We start from the raw sequence: 19305 nt of genomic DNA, 5'->3' as shown, positions 1-19305 counted from the left end.
ATTGATGACTAGCATTTAAATATTTCAGACACTGGGAGACACAACCCAATTACAACCGGTTTGCAAATACCTTAACAAGGAACAGCAAATGATTTTGAGAATGCATATTTTCATTGTAAACACACTAAGAAATTTCATGTTTATAGTGCACTACCCTGTTAGTATGTTACTTCCCCAGACTTTAACCTTCCACTGGTAAAAAAGACACCAGGTTAACTGACATGAGTAAACTGGATGAGCACAGTACACAAAAATCACAAATGTCAAGACAACAAAAAACCTAAAGTCCTTTCCAGTTATTGGCTGGTGTGGCTCACTTGTTAGAACAGAAAATGAAAGTAAACCCAAGGCAGAACCCATTCTGGCTGTTAATGTGAAATCCCTCTTCCCTTGGAACCAAGCTCTGAAAGCCTTAGTGGGAGGAGCTTCAAGTTAGTTGCCCAAACTTCCCAGTGAGATCCCCTGTGTTCTTCCAGTTGCAGGAGATAACATCTTTATTAACAGTCAACACAGAGTTCGTGGACTGGAGGAAGTTCTTGATGGTCACAGCCATGCCTTGGCCCATGCCCCTGGAGGAGGAGCTCCTGGAGACCCTGCAGAGGTTTAAGGCTGTGGATGAAGCACAGACAGGCACCATCACCTTCGAACAGTATAAGCAGGTAGACCAGTAATACCAGAATAACTTCTCCTAACAAGTACCCAGCTCACTGCTGACACATCATGTTTCTGGTCACTCTCATGCTCCTTAGAAGCTCATACATAGGTAGCACAGTCAGAATCAAAGTCCAGAACAGAAGTTTGGCTTCCATACCCAGGGAAAGCATTAGGAAAAATAATAATAATAAAATTAAAATTTTCTGGCAGCACTAAGGGTCCCTAATAAAGTCACAAAATCTTCATTATTTTTCTCTTGAGTTCTCAGCTAGCTACTATTCCCATGGCTATATATTAAAACCATGTGCAGTGCTTTAAATAATCCACTGTCAGGTAACATACCTCCAAGGAATAGCAAGGACAGTAATGAAGAGCATGATGGACACAGGATGTTTCTGTTTCGCTCCTTTGGAATCAGGTTAATGGATGGTGGAACTTGTTTTAACTGAATGACCTTATAATGTCCATAAATACTCACAGAAGAATTGGTCTATCTGCTATAGTAGATCCACAGGCAGTTCTAAGTCACTGCCTTCGAAAGGGATATTGAGACATGAGTGAATGAGCTCATCTAAGAAAAGTGATGGTAACCCAGAACACAATACCTGCTCTTTGGAGTTGGTAGGTGGAGTGTAAATGGAGACTGTTGTAGAGCAGGATTGTGGAATTTTGAATACAGAAGCCAGATTACAAATAATTAAAGAAATTAATTGGTCATTAGGGTGACAAATGGACATAGGTAGGTAGGGAGAGAGAGGAAGAGAGAGATAAAGAAAGAGAGACAGAAACAGAGAGGAGAGAGGTGTTCTAGTCATCAAGTCAGATATATAAACATTTAATACATTTTTCAGAATTTGAATGTTAGGATTAGTGATATAATTCTCTAAATGACAAGGGTGCTTAAATTACTCGTCTCATCTCTACTAACTGAATGTACCTTGTTCACCCTTCCATATAACTACAATAACAAAGGAAGGAATCACTTATAATAGGGCTCAGACTTTGAAGCAGGATGATGATCTGTAGGGAATTGTTTCCCAAGTGTTTCATCACAGAACACTTACAGATCTTCCTGTCTTGTCTTGTTTATAATTAGTAGCTGACATCCTTTTGATTAGCTAGCCTAGAGCTTCCTGTGCTCACACACAAATGAAGAAACACTTGGATCCTAATGAGTCTCTCTATGGCTGATCAGGATGCTAGTTTGGCTAATTGAGCTCTGATGTATGTACTTCCCAAAGAGTGGATTAAGAATATTGCCAATGTCATCCAATGGTCTCTCTGATTTGGTAATTGGAGAAATAGGTCCAATTTTGCACAATCCATATTCACTTTATTTAAGCTTGTTTGTACATGACAGTGTCTTGCTGTGTACAACATAATGGTCTTGAAATCTTGCTTCTCCTATCTCGGCCTCTCTATTAGTAGTATTGTTTATTTTATGTTTTTACAGAAACAGCTTACATATTTCAAAAGTATTTATAAACCCAAAAGAAACGTAGATGATTAAATTGGGAAGGGGCTTGTAAGAGAACAACCAAGAGTGAGACTGAATGCTTTGCTTGATGTTTGTAACTATTTTATCAATTTTGAAGAAGAGGACTTTATAAGTTACTCTTTCTATGAGATGAATGCTTTTCCAAATTATCACAGCCAATGAACCAGATTCTTACCCTCACCTAATGTCTGTGCTACCCTCCAAGCAGAACCATTGTTCATTGAAACAGTTGGTAAATGACTTTATGGATAGACCATCTTAATACACACATCATTTCTTAAATGAATGTAACCTGTTCTCTGTGGGCTGAGAATAAATTCACTCACTCAAGTCAAATAGCTTTGACCATAGCAGGAAGTCTGTATCCAAAAATTGTGCCTACAATTCATTCCTTGGCACAGCAGAACTGTCAACTCTCAGCTTAGCTATGAAGGAGGTAAAATCCTTTGGTGATGTGAAGGTCACTGAAGTACAGCCTTATTACAATGAACTCCAATGTCTAAAAATTGTTCTTATTTTGGGCTTGTACCACAGTAAGAGCCAAGATTTTAATCTCTACTAAATATAAAACAAACAAAAAGACTTTTGTATATTTATGTTCATTTAAGAAAATACTAGTAGTGATGTATTATTTTGAAATATACAGTTAATATGTTTGGAGTAATTTTAAATTTATATTGAGAAAAACATATGTATTTTCAGTATTGCTATAGACAAGCATCTACATAAGACTGTTAAATTGATTGTTGTTTTATATCAAACAACTTTTACAATATTCATTTTTATTGTTATAATATTTTATAAATTTTAAAGAATATGACAAAAAAAGATATTGTAAGAGTTGGGGTGCAACAAGAATGTGATTTAATTCTATTTACTTAAGATATATTTTAAATGTTAACAAATTCAGATAAATTGAAATCATGTAACTTTTCTCATCATAATGCAATAAAACTTAAATTAAAAAAAGAATATTTCCACTGCTTACAATTTGCTATGACAATTTCATTTGAACATGAGAACAACAGAGCAGAATCTACACTGTGTTCTGCTTTGTGTTGCTTAAAGATGTTTAAGAGGTGGACAACTGAACAAACCTTAAAGTTGTTGATTGACACATGGTATCACATTTAACATCTTTTACAAACAAAAGAATAAATGTTGCTGGCAACATTTTAAAAAATGCCAGTCTCAAACTAGAGCCATTTACCAAACGTGGGAGTTCCTTGCAGGGGGATAGACCAAATGCATTTAGGAGAACTCAAGTACTTACATGATCACTGTCTGTATCTGATCATGTCCCTTTCCTTCTAACTCCCAGATGCCCTAGGACACTGAATGTACACTTGACTTTACTGCATGCCTTTTTCAGATTTCTAACCCTTGATAGCTCACAAAAAAAAATTGAAAATGGGAAAAATTTAAAACCATTTCTAGAAGATTCTATATGATCTATTGAATATGTCACATTAGAACAGTAATGTAGCATAACTGTGATGCTGAAATTTCTGGGAAGAAGGAGCAGTCTACTGTGTTTTCTGTTGCTCTGCCCCTCCCCTTTGACCAATTGCAAGTTCACCACAACAGCCGTTTAGAAGTACGTTGATTACTACCACTCCTAAGTTGTTCATAATCGATTCCGTGGCCTATCCATAATCTATTCCAAAGTCTTTACCTTTGGCTTCTGGTCCTGATATCACTTTCACAAGCTGTCCTCTGTAGATGTATACTCAGACAGTGGAATTGTATAATGTAGAGATGTCCAACATGTAGAACTACATACCTCTGAAGCATCAACTAACTCATTGTTTTCCTGTGAGAACACATGGTCACCATAGGTACAATCATTCAAATGTTCAAGGACAAAAATAATCATGGTACAACTTCTATAAAGAACATGAATAGGCTACAGTTTTGTTTTGTTTTGTTTTGTTTTGGTCATGATTTAGTTTAAGAATGTAAAGAACAGTTTCATGTTTTAAAGAGAAATAATCTATGAATCCAGTGAGGTGATAAACAGTTGACTGAATGCTGCTTACTACAGAAAAGCACTACATAGCTGCAGACTTAACATTTCACATGGCTAAAATTTTACAGATGAGATTCTCAAGTCTCAAGTTGTTTTGTATAATTTTGGTTACTATATCTTTAAGGCCATTGGCAATTCCTCCACAGAGTAGCTTGCTAATAATATCATCAAGTGTATTTTCCTGTCACATACAGTATTTTTTTTATTTTTGTTACTTGTGAAGCCTCTTCTTTTCATTGTCGAAAAATGCCATGCTTCACTTCTGCAGGAAACCTAGGGCTAACTTTACCATTACTGAAAATGCTATAATTCTTGGAAGGAAGAAGAGAAGGCAGAAAGCATAGGCCTGAGTCAACATAGGTAACCTAGTGGATCTTGGTAGTAGATACTGTTAAGGATTGCTTATCACTCTGACAGACAACCTAGGTATAAAAGCCTTTCTCTCTGTCTCTGTCTGTCTGTCTGTCTGTCTGTCTGTCTGTCTCTCTCTCTCTCTCTCTCTCTCTCTCTCTCTCTGTGTGTGTGTGTGTGTGTGTGTGTGTGTGTGTGAGAGAGAGAGAGAGAGAGAGAGAGAGAGAGGAGATTGAGAAAGTGCTTCCCAGTGCATCTGAAATGGAAGGTGTGCCAACATTTTGCTATAATCCAGTCAGGAAGGTATTTAAAGGAAAGAGATTAAAGAAACATCTGTAAGGTAATGTAATCTAAACCTGGTGTAGAAATAAATATTGACTTTTATAAGTAAAAGGGAGTGTAGAAGTCACTTTAGACACAAAGAATAATATGATCTAAAGACCAAGATCAGATACTGGATCTGAACAGCAAATGATATAACAACCTTGAAGGTTGGAGCAATTCAGCAGGGTCACATAGAAAATAAAGCAAGTAGGAGGGAGACTGGAAACAAACAAACAAAAAGACCAATTTTGAACTTGCTGAGTGGCTGGTGCATAGGAAAGGTCCTGTGGCTGTATAGCCAGGTGGCAGCAGTGGAAGTGGAAAGAAAGAAGAAATGGTGGAAGCATTGCCAAATGGGAATAGTAAGAAATGACCAGGATATGAGAACTGGCAACTCTGTCACCAATAGACACACAGACCCCTCCAAAGTGTAGCCATCAGGAGCTTAGGCTGCAGTTGTAGCTTCTAAGTGTCTTTCACATTCCAAACTCTAAAACAGAGCTAAAACCACTATTTGGGGCTTTTATCTGTGTAATACATTCTCATTTGATGGCACTAACATGTACTTTATCACATATGAAAATCATAATAAAATGATGGCATTAGAGCAAATGCAAATTTTGTCCAGACTCTCCAATATACACTGTATTTTGGAGATCACTAGGTAGAAAGTAGAGCAATGTTTTAATCTTTGGTTTTAAGAGAAACTGTCATATCTCTGCAGAATATGTTATAGGTATGCATTATATTTTTTGTGTTTCTGTGTGTGTAGGCTGGTCTATGGTTTTCAGGAGATGAAGATATAAAAATTCCAGAAAATCCCCTTGAACCCTTGCCATTCAATCGACATGAGCATCTTATAGAGGTAAATATTCTTTCTTTTTATTCTTATCTTTGACTTTTGAGTTGGTTACCATTCTGTAACTCAGGCGGTGTCCTGAGAGGGTGTCCAGAGAGTGCATCATCCTGACCAAGCTTGAACCTTTCAAGTACCGAGATTACATGTGGCAGCCATCACATCGATGATAACCATGGATAATATTTTATGTAGTGTGTGGAATTGGTGATTTTCTTTCTGTTCTTCCACTTGAGATGAAAGGTTCCTCTGATTCTACCTTTGCCTCTTAGATCCTTTGTTGTTTTCCCAAAGTTCAAACTTGAATATTCAATCAGCAAAACATTCCTGATAGAGAAATTATAGGGACAGAAAAATGCCAAAATGACCTATTACCTAGGTAATTATTGGAAACTTTCATGTACTCTCTTGGATATCAGGGTTTTTTGGTTTTTTTTTTTCATCCATCTAATAAGCCATTCTTTCAATTCTAAAATTCATCAGCATTCTCCCAATTCTAAAATTGTGAGACAGGATTCTGTCATTTTATAATATTTACTTCATGCACTTCCTTTGATTTTGTTAAACACAGCAAGATTTGCATGCAATATTACCCATGTCCATAAGTAGCTTGCTGTCCTCAATATGACATCAGTAACAGTATTATAGTGTACTGCTATCACTGAGGACACAAAAGATATAAAACCTTAGAATCTGAAGCCACTCTGACTTCTGAATAAATGATTGAATATATATATATGTATATATATGTATATGTATATATACTCTAGCATAGCCACATTCAGTAATACAGTAGAAAATCTGAATTGTGGATTTAGACATCATAGCAAATTCTCTCTCTCTCTCTCTCTCTCTTTCTCTCTTTCTCTCTGAATATATATATATATGGTTTGGTTTCTAGTTAATCATTAGCTCAAAAGTGCAATACAAAATTGGACATTACTCCTTTGTAACATTTAAGTAAGCAATTCCACTCAGTCATTTTCAAAATGAACTCAAGAAAATGAATATTCAGTTCAAAAAATTGAACTCAATTTTTAAGATGTTTTATTTTATTTTTGATATCATAATTAGATCATTGTCCCCTTACATTCCTCCCTCCAAACCCTCCCATATACCCCTCTTTGATATCTTTCAAATTCATACCCTCTTTTTTCAATAATTGTTGTTACATACATATATGTAAATATAAACATTTCTAAATATAACCTACTCATTCTGCATACTATTTCTTGCATAAATATTTTAAGGATTGGTATTGCAATTGGATAATCAATTGGTGTGCTATTTCCTGGTGTTCTATTTTAGAGGATGTAAAAAAATGCACCTGAAGCAGGCTAAAATCTCGGTCACTACCCACACAAATATGACTTTTGACCTTATTTCAGCCCTCAAACTGTAGGCATTTACATCATTTTCCCCAAGAGGCACAGGAACTTCTTGCTAATTCAGGAGCCATGATACATTCCATGAGATGGATATTCCCTTGCATTTTCAGATTCCTCCTATGCTGAAAAGGTGACAGCCCGATCTTGTGCCAGTCTTGTGCAGGCAACCACAGCTGCAATGATTTCAGGAGTGTGTCAGGGTCATGTCCAACAACAACTGCTCCATAGCAAAATTAACTCCTCAGGAGTTGGTATATTCTTATCAATTGTATTTTAAATACTTTTTAAAAATACAAGCTAGTGCATTATGGTACTCAATAAGCATTTGTCGAATGACCGAATCAATGGATTTGTCTTCATTTTTGTGCCATGTAACAATGACCACAGAATTAGTGACCTGGTATGCTGCCCAATTACCATCTCACACTTCTGTAAATCTAGGTATGGCTTACCTGGAGTGTCTGCCTGTCATTGCCCTGCCTGCTTCCTCACTGCCACAGCAAACCCATTACCTGCAGTTAAAAATTGTGTGTGTGTGTGTGTGTGTGTGTGTGTGTGTGTGTGTGTGTGTGTGTGACAGTTCTTCTTTAGGCTGTTTGCTGACTGTGAGAAGGAGCCACCTCAGCTTGACTACACTCAGATGCTGCTGTATTTTGCGTGCCACCCGGACACTTTGGAAGGAGTCTACAGGGCCCTCAGTGTGGCTGTGGGGACTCACATCTTCCAACAGGTTGAAACTCCGATGCTGACTGCAGAAAAGGTAACTACATGGCACAAATGAGACAACTCTGGGTTCCAGGGGAAGCGAGGAAGTCAGAGGAATAGACACTCATGACAGTAAGGACTCACTTCTATTCTTCATCTTATTCTTCTGGGTCTTCAACACCATTCTTTATATGTAATAGGCCTTTCAGTACACCTTCTTCAATTGCACTAAAGTCAAGGAACTCAAACACCTCTGTAGTAAAATGAACATCTGTTCAGTGTCTCTGGATAGGATTGAAGTTTGCTCTAAAAGCAGCAGATTGGACTGGGTTTTGCAAGAAGTACTGATCATGAGAAACAAGCAGGAACTGGATTGTCAACCTCGTGCACATTTTAGAGGATGTAAAAAATGTACCCTAAGCAAGCTAAGACCTCGGTCACTACCCACACAAATATGACTTTTGACCTCATTTCAGCCCTCAAACCATAGGCATTTACATCATTTTCCCCAAGGGGCACAGAAACTTTCTTGCTAATTCAGGAGCCATGATACATTACAGGAGATGGATATTCCCTTGCATTTTCAGATTGAAAGGCCTCCTATTGGGTACAAAGTGACCTGTTTCCCTGGTGTCCACTTACACTTTTTCTGGCCTTTGATTTCCAATCAGTTCTCCCAAGGGCGGAATCCTGATGGTGATTCTTTCTTTTTTTTTTAAATTAATTTATTTTGTACACTTCATATACGATTCCCCACCCCCCATCCACCTTGTGACTGCCCCACATCCCACACCTCCTCCTCATCCCCCTTGTCTCCACTCGGATGCCCCCACACCCACCCTACCTGACCTCCAAACTCCCTGGGGCCTCCAGTCTCCCAAGGGCCAGGTGCATCATCTTTGAATGAACACAGACCCAGAAGATTCTTTCTGTGCTCTTTGTAGGCATAGTGGGAGAGACTGATATCCATGCCATTAGGACCCCAGGCTCAATTATTTCCTTTTTGCATGTATTTTTCAAAGAAGAGATAATCGGGAAGAAATGGGGGAGTCCCTTGACAACATTCACTTGTAGGAAGAAATAGGCTCTATTAGATTTGAGCCTGAAGTTTGACCATAAGCACCAGGCCAGAGTGAGGGCAGACTGGTGCCCAATAACCTGGCATGGGGATTTTCAAATACATATGCTGTAGGTAACGACACAACACTTATACCACAGCAAATACGCAAGCAAGGAATGTCGGTATTCTCCACACTAGAAAGCCACTTTAGAATTTTCCTATATGAGTAACTTAGGTACAGCCAGCTGTCCTGAGGTAGCATTTGTCACTTTCACAATGATGTCTCTATATCCCCATATAGATTTTATGTCCTTTAAATGAATACTGGATTTATGACTAATCCAAAATTACACCCTACTCTGAGGATTCAGTGTGATGGCAGCTCAGGCACAGAGAATTTTCCCCTGCCCTCCTTTCTCTTGCCTGTCCCCTGGGATACCAAATTACTCACATGGTAAAGATACAACTTCTTTGAAGTCTTCCCCCACTCAGGACTCAGCAGACTGAAGTCAGGGTGTTAGTGACCAGCAGCCACTTTCTTTGCTTGGCATCCTCAAATTTAGGGCAGGATCTGAGAAGGAGTTTGGCAACAGTGCACTGAAATTCTTCAATTTTGTAAATTAAGCTCATTGCTTAAACTCAGGTCTATGACAAACAGAAAGATAATTTTTCTTTTCTGAAGGGAAGCTATCTAATTGCTCAATCCATGCCCTAGGAAATGAAGTAATGATGTACCAAACAGGGAGCTAACATAAACTAAAGCTATATATTTGTTTTAACTGAAGATATATTTTAACACAGTATATTCTGATTATGGCCTCCTCACTGTCCCACCCACCCACACAAAATCATACCCTCTCTTTCTCGCTCTCATTAGAATACAGTCATATAAAAACAGAATTATAAAAGGGAAAATAAAATTTAAAAACAGAATAAGAAAAAAATAAACAAACTGAAGAAAAAGAGCCAAAGAAAATGCTCTAGAAGCATACATAGAGGCAGAGACACACATTCTCACACAGAGAAATCCCATAAAAACAAAAAAACTGGAACTCAAAATATATGTGCAAAGGACCTGTAAGGGTTAAAAATATATTCCTGATAGCTTGTTATATTTTACGACAAAAATTCTCCAAAGACACCATTGAGTTTGTTTTACATTGGCCATAGATTACTGGGCATGGGGCTCCTGGCCTTAAGAGAGTTTTTTATATATATATATATACACAGTGAGACTCTGTTAGAGAAAACTAATTCTTCATACATGAGCAGTTATCAATTGGAGATAGCTTCTGGATTAAGGATGAGGGCTTGTATATACTTCCCTTCTTGGCTCTGGAACCCCATTAGGCTGGGCCTTGTCTATCCATTGACTCCTATGGCCAGATTATCCCTATCTGGAATCTAGGTCAAGTTGTCTCATGTTCTCCAAAGTAGCTGCACATAGCAAATTCTCAGTGTTTTGAGAATAGAACCAAAACAAGAAGGGGGTGGCAGTGCAAGAGATGGAGTCTCAGCTATAGGAGCAAGGAGACAAGGAGAGGAACAAATGATTCTGCCTAGAGAAAGAAAAAGGCTGCACCAAGAGCATCACTATAGCAACCACTATGGTGGGTCTCACCAAACGACCTAGAATAGGTAGCCTGGATCCCTGATGCCCCTGACCTGCTCACTATCTCATCTTAGTGTTCCCACACAGGAAGTAGCTCCATTTGAGAGCTGTTCTCCAGAGATTGTTTAAAGCACAAGGACATTGTTCACAAACCAGGGATGTCTGTAGAGACTGGGGCATGTCTCCCTTGAGCACTTCAGAAACACAAGAGTTGCCCACCTCACTCATTCCCCAATTATACCCTTCCATTTCTGAGTCCTTTCCAACTGTGTTCTAGTTTCTTGGGCAACCTCATCCCAGGAGTCTGCAAAGACCTCACTCAGAAATAGCATCTCCAACTAATCTCTATGCACTCCCAAGGCATTCCATCAAACCTTCGCCTTCTGCCTATGTTATTATGAGAACTGGAAACCCTGTCTTGTATTTCATTCCTCCTTCTGTATCTTTGCTACCATGCTGCTTTCATTCAATGTGGCTCTGACCTTCTGGAGAGAGCCATTGTTTCTTAGGTAATTTTTTAAAAGCCCGAGAACAAAGCCTTTACCAAGAATGTATAAGTTTTAGTGAACATAATCCTTAAGTAAGTGGAATTTGAGGAAATAGCTAATTTTGAAACCCCTGTGGGTTTTCAAGAAGATTTTAGTAAATTGTTAGCTTGCAGCTCCCACATCGTTGAATTCTTATTAAAGCCCTCTTTTCAGAATGTTTGAGACCCTGGAGTTCAAAGTATGTCCATATCTTGTGTGATGCTTTTGTTCTCAGAACACTATTTTTCTGTGTGAGTCAGTAACCGGAAATGCATGCTCAGGAGATCCAGAAGCATTGTTTCAGGGACACACATGTGGACAGGCTTTGAGATCAGTCTCTGAGAGAAAGAGCAATATAATGCAGGTGCCCCCATTTCAGGGTACCCCAATTGAAGGGCATGGATCTCTCTGCTTTGATGCCACAGAGAACTATTCCAAAGCACTGGTTTTTCTTCTGTCCGCCACCACTGGTTTCTCTCTCCAGTATCTGTTAAAGTGAACCCTTTTCTTGCATACACTGTTTATCGCTCCCAGAACACAAGACTGTCCTTTCATTCCTTCCTCTCTTACCTTAGAGCCATAATGTGTATTTCAAGTCCCAAAGGGCAAAGGCAGCAGAAATTAAAAAACAAAACAAAACAAAAAAGACTACAACAAAAACAACAAAAAACCTCTGACATTAGAAGGCTAGGGACTCTTTATCCTAAAATGTTACAAATTTAACTTGTTATACTTTTGATTAAAAATTGTTTATTCCATGCTGGGCAGTGGTGTTGCATGCCTTTAATCCCAGCACTTGGGAGGCAGAGGCAGGTGAATTTCTGAGTTCGAGGCTAGCCTGGTCTACAGAGTGAGTTCCAGGACAGCCAGGGCTATACAGAAAAACCCTGTCTCAAAAAAACCAATAAATAAATAAATAAATAAATAAATAAATAAAATTATTTGCTCTATTATGTATGTATCAGATCTTTTAAAAGGATACGCTACTCTAACTATGCAAATAACGACATGGCAACCGGATTTGCCTAACTTTGAAAGTGCCTGCTCATCAAAACCAAACTGTGGATTTGCTCACCCACAGGTTCTGTCTTTGCACTGTTGCCACAGTGCCTGTACCCTGTACCCCAGACACAACCATTAATTCCATACCCACTCTGCAAGAAATGTTAGGGCCAAGCTCCATGTAGCAAATGCTTCATGGACTGATGAGCGACTAGAGGAGTAATCATCAAGACCACAGGGGAAGGTACTAATACCTGTTTCCTACTTCCACTACCTAGCATTCAATTGTTACAAGTAGAAAATGTATATTTCAATAAATATGTAAATATATATTTAATCCCTAAATATTCAGCTGTTATAAGCCCCCTTTTAAATTTGAATTAAATTCCCTAGTTAGCAAAAGATAAAAACTCTCAACAAAAGCAAGGTGACCTCCCAAGCTGAATGGTTTGTACCTCATGTTTTCAGCACTGGTAACAGTCCCTCCACAGGGACACATATCTGCCATAGGCTTAGTTTATTATTCCCCATTCTATCATGTGTGACAATTAACAATTAATAAATCATCTGAATTGGATATTTAATGATATATCAGTTCTCTTTTCCTAGTGGCAAAGGGCAATCAAAATCTATGTGTTCTCAGATTTACTTCTGTGTGCCATTGTGGAGGAATTTTATGTACCTGGTAGTATAGTAAACATGTGGGTGGGTTGAGATGAATGGGATGCACCCCACACTGAGACTTCTGCACTATAAGCTAAACTGCTCTAGGACTTTGACACTGATTTTAAGTGCAGTCAATGCATTTCCTTCTCCAATGTGTTTAATGGGTTTTGCAGTAGGCACTGACCTTCATTTGCACAGCCCTTGTGTACTGAAAGGTTGATGAAGCATCTCCATTGCTCAGAGCATCTCTGTCTGACTCATGCTGTTGCCCTCTAATCTGACAGACCTCCATCTCCACTGTGAGTCCCATTGAGGAATTCCCTGAGACTGAGGAAATTAATGTGAAAGAGGAGCGGGAGCCGAAGGAGGAGAAAGATGAGAGGGACCAAAAGGAAGAAGAAATTCCCGAAAACGCAAACACTGAAAAGATTTCCATGGAAACACTGCTCAAAGTGTTTGGAGGAGGAAATGAAGTACTGGATGCCAACAGATTTGCCAGCTACCTAAAGACAGAGAATATTTATGCGGAGGTTGGTTAGACTGTTAACATGGAATTGCTCTAAAAGTGCTTTGTAGTGTGGAGAAGTTATGGTGCATGACTTTATTATATGAATCCACTTTAAAATGACTTCAGTATCACAAGGAAAATTAACTTTGCTTATGTTCTTCTTTAAAGAACCTCATCAAGACTTTTCAGGACCTGGGTGCCAAGAACCTGGAGCCAATTGAAGTTAATATTCTCTTGAAGCATCCTTACATTCAGGACCTGATTGCAAATTACATAGACTATAAATTTCCTGTGAGTATGAGTCAAAATCATCCTAATTTTCTTGGTTATAGCTAAGGGTACACTTGACATTCCTACCGTGAGCCATTAAAGAAGGAGAGAAAACTATACTTGCCTAGATCTTCCAGTCTGCACTCGTGCACAGTTGAGAAAATTCTTAGTGTTATGGATTTACATTCTTAGTATGTGGTGCTGCCTTGGGCCTATAGGAGAGGGCTGTGAGTAGGTTATACATAAAGCTTGTTATATCAACTATTAGTGATATGAATTGTTCTGGGAAAATAATGATGTTTGCTACAATAGAAAAGTGTAGAGACTCAGATTCATCCTGCTATAAAGAACTAACCAAGACTATAGTCTTCATCCAAGCGCTGGTATAGTCACCATTTTCAAATCATCGTATATATGCTCAAAGTAGCACATGAGAGTGTATTAGTTTTCTTTCAGTTGCTGATAAAGCATGCTGATCAAAAGCAACTTGAGAAGGAAAGTGCTGATATGATTTAGAGATTACAGAACATCATCAGTGAAACCTATGTCAGAAATTCAACGTAGGAAACTAGAGGCAGGAACTGAACAGAAGTAAATGAAGAAATTACTTACCAACTCATTCCTCGTGGCTCACCTGGCTTGTCCTTTTATATATCCCAAGACTGCCTGCCCCAAGGTGGTACCTAGTCATCCTGTCTATTAAGTGGCAATAACAATTTTTTTTCTGGGCATACTTTTGTTTACAATATAATTTTCACCAGGGGGAGGGAGGATGGGATAGGGAGTTTCCAGAGGGGGAACTGGGAAGGGGGATAACATTTGAAATGTAAATAAGTAAAATATCCAATAAACAAATAAACAAACCTCCTAAAGAAGAGTGGCAAAAGAATGGTATAATATAAATAAACTAAGTAGAAAAATACAGATATTCAAGCTGTTACTTGTGTGAACTAGAAGCATAGACAGAACAAGTTTCTTGGAAAGTAGAAATGATTGGGGTTTGGAAAGGGAGAGGGAAAAACGTCTGTATACATTTCCCTATTGGGATGGAGAATGGTGACATCCTCGAAGGAAAGCAGGCCCCGTCAATGCATAGGAGCAGGACCACATGAAGGGCAGGGTCTGCCTTGAAAGGCTGTATGTAAAGGGTGTAGGGTGATTCCATTGGATTAATGAAATTTATTAAAACTGAAAAGAATGAAAGCCAATTTTTACATTGAACTTGAAAAGGCAATTAAGGAATCAATGGGCTTTGTGTATGGGAATATGTTACTCAATTAACCTTTCTAAACATTTCTGTATCACCATGTCACTATGTCATTTTTTTTAATGTAGTGAGTTCAATACTTGACTGTGTAGATACCATCTTTCACCCCATGCAATCTGATCCACATATAAGGGGAGAAGCCTCACTTGAACTAGTAAAATAATTACTAAATTTCTTAGACTCATGTATAACAGAATTCATTTTCTACTACCCAGGATAAGTTAGAGCATAAAGTGACAGGGCAATTATTTCCTCCCTTAATGGAGAGAAAACCTTCTACAAGGCCAGGACAGCTCAACAGCCATTCACACTGGCCAGAGAAGACTGTTCAAGTTCCTGAGGACAGCAGAAACCTTGAGATTTGCAGTTTTGAGAGACAGCCTCTGAAGAACTGCAAGATCTGCAGGGAAATCCAGAGGTTCCAGAAATCTTCTAAATAATATGTTTCTCCCATTTTGGAGAGTGTTTATTTCCCACAGTGTCTAGCGATGGTAACACCATGAGTGATGTTTTGAATAGAAGCTGGATGGCTCAAAGATAGAGAGGACTACTGAGAAGAGAAGAGGTGATACTCAAGATCTAGGCAACAAAGCAAGATTCTCACACTCCTTTTCATGCCAGAAGTGTAGCTAGATGACAGAGGTTCCAAGCCACCAACCATAGGATGCCAGGAGAATTTTGACACCTTGATCATCAGAACTTCTTCTGTACATTCCCTCAGTCTTCTTATGTGTTCAATTTACTTTCTTTTCTGGGAACCCCTCCTTCCAACCACCCTGCAGTTAACTAGACTCCTAGAGCCAGAATCACTTAACACACTAGAAACCTAGCTCATTTCTCCACTAGTGAGTTAGTAAGCTATTAGTGAGTTAACTCAGTGGCCGAATACTTCTTTATGGCAAGTGTGATTCAGATCCTGAAACTCTTAATTCTCCTTGCCCTTCATATCTCCTGTCTGTTGCTGACCTCAGTAATCAAAAGACAGGGTGGGAAGCTATTTTATTCTCACCAATAAGACTATATCAATACGAGTTGTACCAAAGACCTAGAAAGACTAAAGATAGAGATTTGAGATCTAAAGATGGGTCTCTTTCCACTAACACATTTCATTCCTATTTTTGCTAATAAAAAAAAAATCAAGAAAAGTAGGAACAGGGAGGATGGAATGGGGGTCAGAAGGAAGAGAGGAAGGAAGGGAAGAAGGGAAGAAGGAAGGAGGGGGAAAGTAGGAAGATAACAAACATTGCTGACTTGGTGGGGGCTTCTCGTGCTTCCTGTACTGTTAATTTTTACTCCAGGTATCCATGTACAAGTAAATAGATCACATTTTTAATTGAACTTTAACCACAGTGATGTTATTTGAAGATCGTTCAAGATAAGCAGAGCCAAAGCTAGAATGTGGTTTTTCAAGGTTAAGAAGTTGTTTGCTATTATAAACAGTGGGAAAATGAAGGTTTCTGCTTAAGAGTTCTGTGTTTACAAGGTCTGTGTGTACAAGCCACAGCATTTAAAAATACATACTTGAAAAAAAAATGGATTACATGAAACGGTAATGACACACCTTGGTTCTGCTCCTGTTTCGAGGTGGACGGGCTCTGTGTTTATGAGAATAAGTCCTAGATTCTTGGAAATGTGTGGTGCTGGGAAATGTGTGGTGCGATTGATTTTCCAGCGTCCTGTGTTTCACAACTGTAACATGGAGATAACTGTCAGGCCTCCCTCCTGGGGCTTTTGTATGGATAAAATGAGTGAACAAGCCCCAAAGGCTGAGCTCAGTTCCTGGAAGATAAAGAGCAGATACCCATTGTTGATACTGATACTGATACTGAAGTGGATACAGAAGTATCAGAACCAAAGGCACGCACGCTTGCAAGTGAGATGAACCATGCAGAGTGACAGCTGCACGGCTGATGGCTCGGTTTTCATCTCTCAGGACAGAGACAAACTTTTCCCTGGCAGACGGCCACAGTGACCAAGCATTAAACTCAAGTCCCAAGAAGAGTCAGAGGTGAATACAACTGGAAACTCAAGATTTGGTACTGGATTTTTTTTTTTTTTTTTTTTTTTTTTTACAGATTTGCAGTTACATCACATACTTAATTTCTACCCCTCTAGACCTTGTACAGAGAAAGTGCATCCAAGAATATTTTCAAATCATTAAGAAAATGATTTGGAGCCAGGCAGTGGTGGCACATGCCTCTAATCCCAGCACTTGGGAGGCAGAGGCAGGCAGATTTCTGAGTTCGAGGCCAGCCTGGTCTACAGAGTGAGTTCCAGGACAGTCTGAGATACACAGAAAAACCCTGTCTCAAAAAAAAATGATTTGGGTAAATGTTACAAAATGAGTGAGAACATCATAACCAGGGAACAAAGTCAATTTCCTGTGACAAATACATGACTGTGCCAAGCATCTGACACTCTCAGTCCTCTCTCCAATCTGCTGACTACAGTCCCCTATTTCATTTTGAATTGAGCCAGTGCTGGTGACATGTATCTAGAGCATGGTTACATTGCCCATGCTGCAGAGTGCCAGAAAATCACAGAATGAATATCATAGTTTCCAGACTAACTAAGGTCTACCAACACAGATGCCCACCCTCTAGGACTGCAACAAGTGAGACCTAGAAGTCAACGGAAGCCACTGTTCTTTTTCACATAGCTCATTCACGGCTGACCCTTGCCTTTAAGGAGGTCAATGTTTTGAAGAAATGGCGTCAGTGTTGTTCCAGGCAGGGACCAACAGGGCAACACATATGTAAACCAACAAGTTAGAAAGGGAAGTAACCTGTGTTTTCACATGTAAGGTGACCACAAGGTGAAAGCTCTGCAAGTCATCTCTGAAGCAAAGAAATTTATAATTCTTAAAGCATTTTCCCAAACTTTGGGGAAAAAATTAAAAATTAACATTACCACTATACAATTTTTGTGTTTTGTGTATATTATAATGTTCATTCTACAAATGTAAGTTCACATTTATGTTGAAAAAAACATATGATTTAAGAAATTAAATTTTTGTAACATTACCATCTCTGATAGTAAGAAAAAAAAGGAAGAAATAGAAAAAATCCCCAGGGAAAAAAATCTACTTCTCAAAATTTCTACATTTAAATTTCTATGTAGATGTGATTAATTTGGCATTATATTTTTCTTTAATAGAGTGTGAATACTGTCTTATTCATTTACAGAAAAATAGTCTTTTGGTTTACACATTATATGACAGAGTTGAGTTATTGCTTTTATAAATGTTACTTAACTTGACAACTCCATTACAGTATTAGAAAGGAGAATTTCTAAAACCCTTAGCTATCGCTACAAGGATAGAACTAGAGGTTTCAGAATGGAATTCACATTAAGTGGGAAATATTTTCTCAGAGGAAACAAAAGAAGAAACTAAAGAAAAATGCAACTGTTTAATAACTGCCATGTCTATGATGTCCATCAGTCATAAATTCTTTATTTTCATTTGTAACTTCTCTTTGATTTTTCTTTCTTAGGACATTAAAATGATTCTTCAAAGGAGTGAGCATGCACAAGGCAGTGATGGAGAAAGGTCACCTTCAAGACTTACAGATGAAAAGAAGTGAAGGCTGTGGATTTTTTTATTTTGTTGAATAAATATTAATAATCAAATTGACCATGGTGTTTGCTGTGTGCATCAGTGTAATGGGTGTAGGTATGACTCCTTCTCAGTTGATGAGAAGCTCTGAAAAAGAAACCTCAAGTCAGAGAACATTTTAGCTATATAAGGCTGAGGGGGGGGGAGAGAGAGGGAGAGGGGGAGAGAGGGAAATCTCAAAGACATAAAGATGAATTTTTAAGTGATTCTGGAAATAGAAATTATCAGAAACAATATGCTCAATGAAGTCTCCCTATGGGAGGTATCTGCATTAGGGGAATATGTTGAAAGTCCCACCAAAACTCTGTATCAAAGGAGAACATTTCTTCCATCTTACAGTTCTTACCTCGTAGATTGTAAGCCTTAAACAATCATCCTACTAGCCAAGAAGAAAGGTGCATCATTGAGTTGCTAGACCAGTCACACTTTTAACTATTTGGTTTTGTGTCTAGCAGAATGTAAATTTTCCCCTCATAGATGGCTGCACTGTTTATGTGGTTACCCAGAAACTAAATTCAATGATCATGATAGTCATCTAAAGGAAACATCATAAAAAGTGAGCCACAATGTTACTAGGTGGCTAAGCTTCAACAATGGACTCCCTGGTTCCCTCCTGTGGATGTTCTCTCTGACAATTTCTTAGTGGGTTCTACTCTTCTCATACAGCATGTATTTGCAGGGGTCCTGGGAATAATTCATCTATGCACAGCTAATTTCAGGATGCTTCTTCCACTTCTATGAAATTTATAGGTTTTGAGAAAGCTTACAGGCCTTCACATCTGACTATGTCCACTTCTTTCAAGGGGCAATCTCTTCCTGTTCAATAACAATTCACACCTTGGAACAGCTGGGCAGGCAACGGTCCTTACGAGGTTATTACCATGGGTTAAAAGTAGGTGTTATCCCAAATGGCTGAGAAGCACCTCAAGAAATGTTCAACATCCTTAGTCATCAGGGAAATGCAAATCAAAA

General features: G+C 38.6%; 1 protein-coding gene across 2 annotated transcripts in view; it reads left to right on the top strand.

Annotated features, from left to right (window-relative positions):
• Spef2 (sperm flagellar 2) overlaps positions 1-18351 on the top strand; it is a 182379-nt gene extending 164028 nt beyond the window's left edge. For both annotated transcript variants that reach the window (XM_031360243.1, XM_031360242.1), the window contains exons 32-37: positions 477-659; positions 5629-5721; positions 7681-7860; positions 12957-13202; positions 13349-13471; positions 18212-18351. In XM_031360243.1, the coding sequence (XP_031216103.1) occupies positions 477-659; positions 5629-5721; positions 7681-7860; positions 12957-13202; positions 13349-13471; positions 18212-18301 (915 nt within the window). In that variant the 3' untranslated portion in view covers positions 18302-18351. The remainder of the gene's footprint in view (positions 1-476; positions 660-5628; positions 5722-7680; positions 7861-12956; positions 13203-13348; positions 13472-18211) is intronic.
• Positions 18352-19305: the final 954 nt, after the last annotated feature.

Source organism: Mastomys coucha, unplaced genomic scaffold, assembly GCF_008632895.1.
Source record: "Mastomys coucha isolate ucsf_1 unplaced genomic scaffold, UCSF_Mcou_1 pScaffold8, whole genome shotgun sequence".
Taxonomy (NCBI): domain Eukaryota; kingdom Metazoa; phylum Chordata; class Mammalia; order Rodentia; family Muridae; genus Mastomys; species Mastomys coucha.
The sequence above is the reverse complement of the archived record's forward strand: the minus strand, read 5'-3'. Positions and strand labels throughout refer to the sequence as shown.